The 13,570-nt window shown below is 39.6% G+C and overlaps 1 protein-coding gene across 3 annotated transcripts in view; it reads right to left on the reverse strand.

Moving 5' to 3' along the window:
* Grid2 (glutamate ionotropic receptor delta type subunit 2) overlaps positions 1-13,570 on the reverse strand; it is a 1,058,508-nt gene that overhangs the window by 214,135 nt on the left and 830,803 nt on the right. For all 3 annotated transcript variants that reach the window (XM_042701886.1, XM_042701887.1, XM_042701885.1), the window contains one exon: positions 5,991-6,129. In XM_042701886.1, coding sequence (XP_042557820.1) covers positions 5,991-6,129 — 139 coding nt within the window. The remainder of the gene's footprint in view (positions 1-5,990; positions 6,130-13,570) is intronic.

A 13,570-nucleotide genomic window follows, 5' to 3' on the forward strand; every position in this document is an offset into this window, starting at 1 on the left:
GTTCCTTGTCACCCTTAATCTTCTTATAGTCTCAGATTAAATGGCCCTAGGAACAAGAAGATATGTGGTTGGGGTTTATCTCAAGTAGAGGCATAATTAGTTAATGCCAACTACGTTCCTTTACTAGTTTTCCATATATGGTTACATTTTCCCTTCTCTCCACAAATAAAAATTCTTCCAAAAAATGATCTCACTCTTGATTTGTGGAACCATTCCCAAAGTCCCAAAGTCCCAATAAGTTTATATGCCCTGCAGTATTCAGCTCCACTTCCCTTTTTAATCCTAGAGAACCTGCCCAGGTGTCTCAACTCTCTTTGGCTTCTGGTTTTACAACCAAACTTGATTTGCTTTACAGTTCTCAGCCTTGACAGCACAACATTACAATGTAGCACAGAGAAAACTAACAAATGCTCTATATTCTTATCCCTTTACAAATGTAGACATATATGGATACAAAAATCCTATTATTAGTAGGCTAGGGAAATCAAGTTTCTTCTAGTGAAGGGATATTTATGAAGTTGTGGGTATTTTCTTGAAAAGTTGTTTCATTTAGTTTGATTCAGTGGTGGCATTAGCTCAATATTTGTTTAGTTCAGACTCAAGCATGACAGAGAATGCGTGTATTAAACACCAAAACTATGGTAGTGTGGGACATCTTTGAATGGACTCCAGCTTAGCTGTGGGTCCCAGGACTAAAAAATACTCATAGCTAATTTTTTAAAATGTGAAATTAGTTAACTTTTTGAAAATTATACAAATTGCTGCTCATAAGCTAATAATGATGATGTTATGATCCAGGCTGTTTTCCTTTTGATGTTGTTTTTGCTGTTGCGGATTTGTGTGTCTAGGGTGCTGGGGATCAATCACAGGGCCTTGAATATGCTGGGCAAGTCCTCTGATGCCAGTCCCAAGCCCTGCTCCTCGCATAGGTGCCTGTGCAGCATTTATGTTCCATTTCACCATTGCCAGCTCACGCTGAAGATCAATTATATATATATGTAATATATGCACACACACGTGAATATATATATATATATATATATATATTACATTTTCTACCTTCATGTATTTATCTTTCAATAGGATGAAAAAGCCCAAAGTGCCACTGGATTATTATAAGAATAGCATTTTTTCCCCCTTAAAAAAGTGAATGTCTTGGTACTGCCTAGCCCTGCTGTGTTGCCAGGTGTATCATCTCATATGTGGTACAGGTGTCATGTCATAGAGATCATATTTATGTTCTGCTCTTCCCATCATTGAAGGGAGATGAAAATTAAACCCAGGAGTTGTCTTTTACAGGAAAAACCCATTTTCAGGTTTTTATTTCATTGTATTGCAATGGCATGTTGTTATTACCAGATTAGATACCAACTGATATCTAATTCTGCAAAGGGGATAACGTTTTGTAAATTGTATTGAGTTTCCTTCATCATATGCCAGTGATTAACATCTGTAATCCTGTCTAATCAGGAGGAGGGAATCTGGGGGATTGGAGTTCTAAGCCAGAGCCAGGATAGAAAAGTCCAAGAGACTCTATCTCCAAAATAAATTAACTAAAAGTAGGACGAGAGGTCTAGCTCAAATGCAAGAGTGGCAGCAAGACAATCAAGCCAAAGAAGTGGCAGACACTGAGTTCAAGCACTCATAATAACAAGTAAGTATTGTGCTGCCTAAGAACACATCTATGGGATTTCTTCCACTAAGCGATAAGATTTTTTTTTTTTTTTTTTTGCCAACCATCTGTTCTAAAGGAACTAATTTTTCTTTTTTCTCTCAGTGATGTACCATTAATCCTCTCTGTCCTTATTGTTCTGGAGAAGAAACTTTGACTTTGGGAAATGAAGATATGCTTCCTATATAGGTTTCCCAATGGCATAGCAAAAATTGGACTGAGAAAGGTTCATTAAGAAGTGTGGCTTGATTTAGTGACGGGAAAAATCCTATGAATATAAGTGATTAAAAAGCATGACACCGAATAGTGTCGTGAAAAGTGTTTCTGTATTTTCTAGGAAAAGTTAGAATTCTTCAAGAAACATAGGCAAATGGAACTTTGTATGTTTTCAAGAAATATCGCAGCTGAGGCATGAAATTAGGAGATTTCTGGGAATTTGGGAGAGAATGAGACTTCTTTTCACTTATTTGGCTTTGATGCTTCCCTTCCAAAATTATTCCAGTGATAATTCGAGAAGGAAGCAGAGATTTATTATACACACCAATGCCTTTAACAATGCCAGTTGGCACTGAAAAGGAGTAACTTTTACAGAATGTGTGCTCAATCGTAGAATTATTCTTGAGGGAATGATCAGTGGAAATCATCACTTTTCTATTCAGCTTTACTTTTTTTTTTTTTTTTTTTTTAGAGAAACCTGGGGACATACACATTTCAAAATGGCTTCTACTCCCATTCTCATAGCATAGAAGTCAAGATACTGGGAGGAAGGAAAGGAGGAAAGAAAATAGGGCAGAGAAGTAAATTTGTTCGAAATGTATTGTGGGAAGCTGTAGAAATATCATAATAGAAGTCCTGCTTATTACAAAGATATGATAATTCAAAACTAAAGAAGAAAAAGTCTGGATACAAATGGATGCAGGTCAATAATATAGTGGCTAAATGGCTCAGATACGTGCACACATTCTAAAGTCTATAAATTCAGAGAAACAGCAGATCAAGAAAATTATAGGACTCATCAATCGATCAGGAAAAGACTTCAGAGGGGAAGACCACAGATTAGCATTAGCTTAACGTACATTGGTTTATGCATTAGACCTCCAGCTTATGAGACTGACTGAGCATTTAACTCTCAATATACTTCTTCTTCCTTTTTAAAATAAAAAATAATAGTACTCATCACAAGGGTTATTGTAAAAAATAAATGCAATGATAGATGTAATATGCTTAACATCCGGCTTCTAATAATGTTAGCCATAATTTTTTGTTTATAGCTATGATTATTATTGTGGTTTATTACCAAGACAGTTATTGTACTTAAAATGTTCTTTATTTACAAATTCATGAAAGCCAGATGTCAAGATTTTTAGCTCTAATTATACCCAAACTGTGATAAGTGAAACATTGATAACATGTATGCTAATAAGGTAAGTGCTCCATTTTAATGTACAAAGAGCTATTTTGCCATTTATTATTTGCAGCAACATGGGTTAATCTGTAAACCATTACTCTAGGTGAAGTGAGCCAGATACAGAAGAACAATTAGTATATGACTTATAAAGAGAATCTAAAACCTCAAATTCCTCAAAGGAGGGGGCAGAAGAATGGCTTCCAAGGGGTGTGGAGTGGTAAAAATGAGGAGATATTGGCCAAACTTTCAACTTTCAGATGAACATGGGGAGGGAGGGTGTCTAATTCATAGCATGAGGGGTAATGGATGCCTTAATGTGATTCTGGCAGTTATTATGAAATATATAATACATACATATATATCTTTATGGTTAAATAAATACTTTCATTTATTGAAAAATATTGATTGGACTTATCAAAAACTCTTTGAGTAGCAAATATCAGTTATAGGCACACTTAGCTCAGGTTGGGATATAGGCCTACATACAGAACTAGCCCAACACAAAAGTCAGTGCTTTCTTCAACCAGCAGAGAATTTGGAGACCACAATCATTTACATCCTCATCCTTAGCAATCAATAAGGCACATCCTTTGTAATGTTTTTAAAAGAAAGTACTACAGGGTGTCAGTAGCTTATGCCTGTAATCTAGCTACTCAGGAAGCTGAGATCTGAGGATCGTGGTTCAAAGCCAGCCCAGGGAAGGAAAGTCTGTGGCCAACTCTTATCTCTGATTATCTATCTATCTATCTATCTATCTATCTATCTATCTATCTATCTATCTATCTATCATCTATCTGTCCTATCTGGCTTTCTAGCTATTTATCTATCCATATCAAAAAATGCTGGATATGGAGTTGAGGCTCAAGGGGTAGAGTGTTAGCCTTCTCACAAAAGCTCAGGGTCCATGCCCAGGCCCTGAGTTCAAGCCTTCAAACTGGTGCATATACACCAAACAAGTACCATTCATAAATTCAAATGTCTGAGATGAGATCTGGTGTGGCAAACTTAGAATACAGGTTCAAGAGTTAGAAAGATTTAAGATCTAGCCTTCACTCAGTTACTTAGGAGTTGCATGGCTTAGTATAATTTCTTTTTCCTCCAACTTATAGTTTTGCCATTTGCAAAGTGAGTTAATGATAGTATGTATTTAGAAGATGGCTAAGAGGATTAACTGAGCCAAGGAGTATAAAACAGTTAACATAAAGTTGGGTATCATATAAATGATCAATAAATGTTAGTGGTTATTTCCATGGCATTACTAATTTCATTGAATTTCTTTTTGGCGGTTGTAGTCATGTTCATGATTGCTAAAAGTACAGTGCTGATGGGGTCAATAGTTTAATCTTTGGAGATTTCTTTCTGTACCACTTATAAATTTATTCAGCCCATAGAACTGGCTATAAAGGGAATAAACTTGGAAAGTGAAATTTTTGTACTGAAGGGATAACAAAAAAAAAATCACTTGAAGAGCACGACTCCATGAGAGAAATTAGAAGAAACATCATTTTCATAAATGGAGAAAATAATGGAATGTCAATTAGCATTACTGGCTCAATTTGGGGGGTGGCTTCAATTTTTATAAGCAAATTGAAGAAAAACACCCTAGTCTTTATATAGAGAATTAACACATGCTTTTATCTTTTAGTATTATTCTCCAATAGTTGAATGTCTACTAACGGACTTCATTTACACATTTTTGAAGGCAAGAAGAACTTTCATGCTTTCTTTTAAAGAAAAATTAAACCCTCAAGAAATTCTTTGCCATAGATAATTGTCCTCAGTTTGAATTGTGAGCCTTATGAGAAATAAATGTTCAGCTTTAAAAAATATGAAAACTGTCTTATTTTTGAATGAGAAAAAGCATTCTCAGGGCATGATTAAATTCTTAAAGCAGAGAAATGTGTTTCAATAGGAAAAAAATTGTGTTATGGTGCTGTTATAGCATGAACCATAGAGGCAAGATTGGCCATCATCAGTCAAATGCCTTGGAGCTCCAAGGGCCCATGGAAAGGCATTTGTAAATCCAGGCATTGCCTTTGGTAGCATCTAGATTTTAAGTAAGTGTGTTCCACCAATGATCATGTCCCACCAATGCAACTATTGATGAAGAAACGGCACCAATATTGACCGTAATCATAATTCAAGAAGCAACCAGAATGTGATGACTGAAAACACTAGGTTCTTTCTGTTCACAGCCCTCCTCTTCTCTCTTTTCTCTCTCTTCCCTTCCCTCTCTCCTCTCCTCTCCCTTTCTCTGTAACCTCTCACTCTCCAGGATGTGCTTTGTGTTTTGCTCATTCAGCTGTGTGGATTCAACTATTTACTCTGACAGCATGCAATGGGACACAGATGAAAGCAAAGACATTTCGTTTTTCATAGAACTCAGTGCTCCTTCCTTTTGCTCAGTGCTTCCCAGTCATTCTTTGTAGAGGTGGAAATGCTGAAAATGTGCTATGCTTCCAGGAAAATGTGGAAAGCAACTTCCTAATTATAAACAATATTATGTTTTACAAAACCACTGAATCAATTCTTTTTTCAGGAGGAGGTTGTGAATTCTCTCTCTCTCTCTCTCTCTCTCTCTCTCTTTCTCCTCTCCCCCCCCCCCCACATCCTTGTATGCTTACCTCAGCTTTTTCAATCAAGTCTGGTGTTCTACCAATTGAGCCATACCTCTGCTTCTGGCTTTTTGGTAGTTAAGTGGAGATGAGTGTCTCACAGACTTTCCTGTTGAGGCTGGCTTTGAAGTACAATCCCCAAATCTCAGCCTCCTGAGTAGCTAGAATTGTAGGAGTGAGTTGCAGGTTCTCAGCTGTGTCAATTTCTTAGATACTATATCATTATTCTCAGATAGCTTTGGCCACTGACAGCTTTCCTAGTGCTGGGTGGCTAATGGAATCTTTGTCTACTTACTGGATGGAGCTTTCGATGCGGGTGATGGTGAGGAAAGCGGCCAGGTTTGCTGTGTAGGATGAGATGACAATCAAAGCAAAGAGCCACCACGCCCCCATCATCATCCGGGTGGCCAGGGTGGTATACGGGACTTCCCCACCTGTGGGGAGAAAAAGCAAACAGGAAACGAATATCAGCAAGCTTTTATTGAGAATCTAAGGTCATTCACACTCAGTCAACACATAACTTGAAGGAGTGAGAAACCTTTCTATTTAACATCAGCCTGGATTGCTATACATTTACTATGGCGTATTGGAATCTGTCTTCTGAGAAATATGTCAGACAGTAAAAAAAAAGAGAGCATGACAAATACTTAATATAACGTGTTTAAAGGATAACTTTTCCTCCTTCCTGCACAGTTTTAGAATGAAGTACACTCCGACTATATTCACAGACGTACACATTGTTATGAGGGCTTGATTATTCAGTAGTTACAGGTTATGTTATGGCTGCTTTGGTTTGACCAAAATACCCTGCATGCCTATTGGAAAAGGTCATAATCAAATCTGTTATAGAAAAGTTTGCTATGTGTATATGTAACACAACTTGTTGGCTTTCTAGTTAAAGAGTACTGGAAGGATTATATTTGTTTGATTTTTCTAAATGCGAACCCTTCATGATCTTAGGGTCGTATCTACTGCTGACAGCTTTAAGGCATCCCATTTGCCTTTCTCAACGTAAGTGCCTGGCCACTCTTAAAGTCTTGTTGTAGAATCCATCTTCCCATCCTTTAAATTCTAGAATATTCTTGTCATTGGTCCTTACAGTGCTTCAGTTTTCTGTCTACATCCTGGGTAATCTTGACCAGTTCCTTGACTTTGGATAACCTCTATGGATAACATTCAAATTTGTATTTCTAGGCCTACTCCTTTAAATCGCTATAAACCTGTACACAATTTTCACTTATAACATGATGAGGATCTCCAACCCATCACATCTAAATCCTTTTTACTCCCTAAATTCACCTTATCAACACAGTCCAACGCATCCCAGGAAATATTAACACCCTTACTTCACTTAATTTCTCAGACCAAAACCTGAAGCATTTTCCAACATGTAACAATTCCTGTCATCTTTACCTTGAAATGATGTCCCAACCCTTCTTCATGGCAACCCTCCCAACCCCCCTTCTACCATTGGGTCCTCAACACCCAGTCAATGACTTTTGGTTGTAGGTTGTATGACTGAACATCTTATATGGTTTTCTTATTTACATTCTGGAAAGTTCCAACAGTGGCCTTTCATAACTATGTTCATAAAAAAATAAAATCCTAGCATGGTATTCTCTTGATCAAACTGTACATGTTGAGTAACATATTATTTGTCCTACATGTTCCAGCCTAAATTGTATACTTCCAAAATCCACGTGATTAACTCCAATCTTCAATGTAGTAGTACTTAAAGATAAGACTTTTTATTTTAAATCTCTGGGCCTGGGCACTGTCCCTCAGCTCTTTAGCTCAAGGCAAGGGCTCTACCACTTGAGTCACAGTGCCATTTCCAGCTTTTTCTGTGTATGTGGTACTGAGAAATCAAACCTGGGGCTTCATGCATGCTGGACAAGCACTCTACTACTAGGCCACATTCCCAGCTCAAGACAAGACTTTTTAAAGAAGTAATTAGGGAGAACAGCGGATCGCCAGGAACAGAGAAACCTACCAGCCGGGAGTCTCCAGGAGGATCCCACCCCACCCATCACTCTCCACCGGAGCGGAGAGGCTCCATCCCGCCAAAGCCGCCCGGCACCAGCAGCGCCACAAAGGGACCTGTCGCCATCGCAACGACCCGGCGGGGGGCCGCCCAACCCAGCCCGCAACCACCCCAACTGAACTCGGACTGCAACAACAACTGACGGACTGCAACAACAACTGACGACCTACAGGGTGAGTACCCATCAGGGGACAGGGAATCCATCAAGGGAGACCAGAGCTGGAGGGAATCCCCAGACCCTGACCTAGACTCCCTACCCCAACACCCGGACCACAGGACCCACTAAAACTGGGAACTGTTCGAGAGCCCCACCAGCCGGTGGAGCACACTCTGCTGGCCAGGCCAGAGCAAGAGCGCCCCGGGAAGGGAGCTTAAATGCTCAAGCCAGGAACAGTGCCCCTGGGTCAAGACTACCAACAGTAGAAGAAATTTGAACTGTGTCCTCCAGGCTGCATAACCAAGGTGGTATACACATTAGCACAGGCCTAACGAGCGCGCTCCAGGCTGGGGCCGGAACCAGGCCAGGGGACCGGCGCCTGAACAAAGCAAAAAGGGTCAGAAGTGGGGCTGTGGCTCAAATGGTAGGGTGCCAGCCCTGAGCTGAAGAGCTGAGGGACAGCACCCAAACCTAGAGTTCAAGCCCACAACCAGCCCAAAACAAACAAAAACACATCAGGAGCCCATAGCAGACTCCAGTATTTGGGAGAGTGCATCCAGAGCATCTGATCTTCCCAAGAGCACCCGCAGGAGCAAACACAAGCAGTCTAGGCTGCTCAACCCTTCCAAAGGCGGGAATTGCTACAGCAGAGAGCTGAGAATCCTAAGTGAATAGCAGCTGGAAATAGGCTCCCAACAGAATCCAGATCAGACACAGACTCTCTCTACCAATAGAGAATCAGCAACCAAGCAAAGACAGACACACCAAAACAAGATTGAAGAGCAGTCTCCTGAACCCCCATGCGAAAATCACAGAGAAAAATCACAAGGTTTACCACTACCCAGGACAGCAAGCTCACCTCAAAAGCCAGCAGCCACGCAGGGGAGAGCCCCAGTGGGAGCAAAGCAGGAATGGAAGACAAAAACTACATCCAAGGGTTGCTGGAGGCAATGACTCAAGAAATAAAGCGAGAAATGGATCAGAAATTGAAAGAGCACAAGGATGAACTATCAAAAGATATACAGGATATCAAACAAAAATTGGATGCAAAAATAGAAGCTGCACAAACCTCAGTAAGAAGTGAGATAAACGCCAAATTAGAGGTAATGCATACTGATATCACCTCATTGAGAGGTGAGATCAGTACTCTGAGAACCAACATTGAATCCATAAAGGGATCCATTTCCATCATGCAAACCACAATAGAAGCCACGGTCAACAGAGTGAATGAAATGGAAGGTAGAGTGTCAGATACAGAAGACAGAATACACCAACTGGACCAAAAAGTGACAGATATGGAAAAATCACTCAAATTAAACCAAAGGGAAATTCAAGAGCAAGCAGATAATGCTAAAAAATTTAACCTTCGCATAATCGGAGTGGACGAAGGTGAGGAATTCCAGAGCAAGGGAATGCAACACCTATTTAACAAGATAGTCAATGAAAATTTTCCCCACCTCAAAAACGACCATCTTAACTACATCACAAAAGCTTATCGAACACCCAACAAGCAAGATCCCAGGAGAAACACTTCTAGGCACATAATAGTAACAATGATGGATCTGAATAATAAGGAAACAATCCTGCATGCAGCAAAAATGAAGAAGGAGCTATACTACAACGGGAAAAAAATTAGAATCACTGCAGATCTCTCCACACAAACAATGAATGCAAGAAAAGCCTGGGAAAGCACCATACGAGCCCTGAGAGCCAATAACTGCCAACCCAGACTGATATACCCGGCAAAGCTAGCATTCACATTCGATGGAGAACTGAAAACTTTTAATAGCAAAGAAAAACTAAATGAATACATAAACATTAAGCCAGCATTACAAAGAATTCTAAGAGGGGGGACACAACCTGAAGAAAGCAACCAGGAACTGGGACCTGCCCCAAACAGGCATTACTCAAAGTCTAACTGAGCAAGCACAGGAGGAAAGGAAAGAAGAAAAACTTAGGAAAACGGAATGGCAGGGACAACAATGCATCTCTCTATACTTTCTCTTAATATAAATGGGCTGAATTCGCCAATTAAAAGAAAACGAACTGAGGACTGGATCAGAAAACAAGACCCATCCATCTGTTGCCTTCAGGAGACCCACCTCTCAGCCAAACATACAAACAAACTCAGAGTGAAGGGGTGGAAAAGGATCTACCAATCAAATTCCCCCAATAAGAAAGCAGGTGTAGCTATCCTGATATCTGACAAAATAAACTTTTCATTAAAATCAGTACAGAAAGACAAGGACGGACATTACATATTAATAAAGGGAACAATCCAAGAGGAGGATATAACCATCATCAACTTATATGCCCCAAATATCGGTGCACCCAGATATGTTAAACAAATGCTCTCAAACTTACAGAATAAAATAGATCCCAATACGATAATACTAGGAGACTTTAACACGCCACTCTCACCAAAGGACAGGTCTACCAACCAGAGGATTGGCAAAGAAGCTACCGAATTAAGTGAGGCCATACTTCAAGCGGAATTAACTGACATCTACCGAGTATTTCACCCTAAAACAACACAGTACACATTCTTCTCAGCAGCTCATGGAACTTTCTCCAAAATAGACCATATCATAGTTCATTCAAGGAACTTAAGCAAATACAAAGGGATCGACATAATCCCCTGTATCCTATCTGACCACAGTGGAATCAAGCTAGCTCTCAATAACAAAGCATACCGCAGAAATTTCTCTAATACATGGAAATTGAACAGCACACTCCTTAACAAGGCCTGGGTAACAGAAGAGATCAGAGAAGAAATAAAGCATTTCCTAGAACTCAATGAAAATGAAAACACCTCACAAAGAAACTTGTGGGACACAGCAAAAGCAGTCCTGAGGGGCAAATTTATTGCCCTCAGTGCCCACATCAAGAGAATGGAGACAGACCAAGTAAATAATCTCATGTTGCAACTAAAACAGCTAGAAAAACAAGAAAAAATGGGACCTAAAGCTACTAGACGAAGCCAGATAACCAAATTGAGAGCAGAGATTAACCAATTAGAAAATCAGAAAACCATAACCAAAATAAACCAAACAAAAAGCTGGTTCTTTGAAAAAATAAACAAAATTGATGGCCCGTTGGCAAGATTAATTAAAAAAAGAAGAGAGGAAACCCATATTAATAGGATTAGGGATGCCACGGGAAACATCACAACACGTACCCAAGATATCCAAACAATTCTAACGGACTACTTTCAAAAGCTATACTCTCTAAAGGAAGAAAATCTGGCGGAAATGGATGCATTTTTAGAGAAATACAAGTTACCCAAACTGAGCAAAGAAGAAGTTAACCAATTAAATAAGCCAATATCCTATAATGAGATACAGGAAGCTATCAAAAGTCTTCCAACAAAAAAAAGCCCAGGACCAGATGGATTCACAGCAGAATTCTATAAGACCTTTAAAGAAGAACTAATACCCATACTCCTCAAGCTCTTCAGAGAAACAGAGAAGGAGGGAGCTATCCCAAACTCATTCTACGAAGCCAATATCACACTCATCCCCAAACCAGGCAAAGACCCAACCAAAAAGGAGAATTACAGGCCAATCTCCTTGATGAACACAGATGCAAAGATCCTTAACAAGATTCTAGCTAACAGAATCCAGAAACACATAAAAAAAATAATACACTATGATCAGGTAGGCTTCATCCCAGAGACACAGGGATGGTTTAACATACGTAAGTCAATAAATGTAATCCAGCATATCAACAGAGCCAAGGTCAAGAATCACATGATTATCGCCACAGATGCAGAAAAGGCCTTTGATAAAATTCAACATTCATTCATGCTAAAAGCTCTGGAGAAAATAGGAATAGAAGGAACATTTCTAAAAACAATAAAAGCCATTTATGACAGACCAATAGCCAATATTATACTTAATGGGGAAAAGCTACAACCAATCCTCCTAAAAACAGGAACAAGGCAAGGATGTCCACTGTCTCCACTCCTCTTCAACATAGTCCTAGAACCCTTAGCCAGGGCAATAAGGCAAGAAAAAGACATTAAAGGGATCCGCATAGGGAAAGAAGAAGTGAAACTATCCCTTTTTGCAGACGACATGATACTATACCTCCACGATCCCAAAAACTCCATCCCCAAACTTTTAGAAATCATAAGTCACTTCGGCAAAATAGCAGGATACAAAATAAACCCACAAAAATCAGTTGCCTTCCTATACACTGATAACGCACAGGAAGAGAGGGAAATAAAGGGAGCAACCCCATTCACAATAACCTCCCAAAAAATAAAATATTTAGGAATTAACCTAACCAAAGATGTAAAAGAACTATTTAATGAGAACTATAAAAAGTTAAAGAAAGAAATTGCAGAAGACACTAGGAAATGGAAAGACCTCCCATGCTCCTGGATAGGCCGACTTAATATAGTAAAGATGGTGATACTTCCAAAATTAATATACAAATTCAATGCAATTCCTATTAAAATCCCAATGACATACATCACTGAAATACAGAAAACAGTCCAAAAATTTATATGGAACAACAAAAGACCTAGAATAGCCAAAACAATTCTAGGGGATAAAGACAATATGGGAGGGCTATCCATGCCGAACTTCAAACTCTACTACAGAGCTATAATCACAAAGACAGCATGGTACTGGCACAAAAACAGACCCGAAGACCAATGGAACAGAATAGAAGATCCAGATATAAATCCACAGGCCTACAGCCAGCTGATATTCGACAAAGGAGCCAAAGACATACAATGGAAGAAACACAGCCTCTTCAACCGCTGGTGCTGGGAAAACTGGGCAGCCACATGCAGAAAACTAAAAGTGGACCCCAGCCTATCACCATGCACCAACATCAACTCAAAATGGATTAAAGACCTTAACATTAAACCTGAATCTCTGAAACTACTGCAGGACAGAGTAGGAGAGACACTTGAACTAATAGGCACAGGAAGGAACTTCCTGAACAGAGTCCCAGGGTCACAACAAGTTGGAGAGAGACTCGACAAATGGGACTACCTTAAAATAAAAAGCTTCTGCACAGCTAAATCTATCGCAACTAAGCTAGAAAGACAACCAACTAATTGGGAAAAAATATTTACCAGCAATATATCAGACAAGGGGTTAACATCCTGTATATACAGGGAACTCAAGAAACTAATCCCTCCCAAACCTAACAAACCAATTACTAAATGGGCAAGGGAACTAAAGAGGGACTTCTCAAATGAAGAAATAAAAATGGCAAAGAAACACATGAGGAAATGTTCATCATCCCTGGTGGTGAAGGAAATGCAAATAAAGACAACTCTGAGATACCACCTTACCCCAGTCAGAATGTCCCACATCCACAAATCAGCCAACGACAAATGCTGGAGGGGATGTGGAGAAAGAGGAACCCTATTACACTGCTGGTGGGAATGTACACTTATACAACCACTTTGGAAAGCAGTCTGGAGGGTCCTTAGAAAGCTAAAGATTGACCTCCCTTACGACCCAGTCATACCACTTCTAGGCATCTACCCTGAACAACAGGAACCAATATACAAGGACACGTGCACCTCCATGTTTATTGCAGCACTGTTCGCAATAGCTAGGATATGGAAACAACCTAGGTGCCCCACCACAGATGAATGGATCCAAAAATTGTGGTATCTATACACAATGGAATATTATGCAGCCATTAGAAA

Source organism: Dipodomys spectabilis, unplaced genomic scaffold, assembly GCF_019054845.1.
Source record: "Dipodomys spectabilis isolate Male_0828 unplaced genomic scaffold, ASM1905484v1 ptg000297l, whole genome shotgun sequence".
NCBI lineage: Eukaryota > Metazoa > Chordata > Mammalia > Rodentia > Heteromyidae > Dipodomys > Dipodomys spectabilis.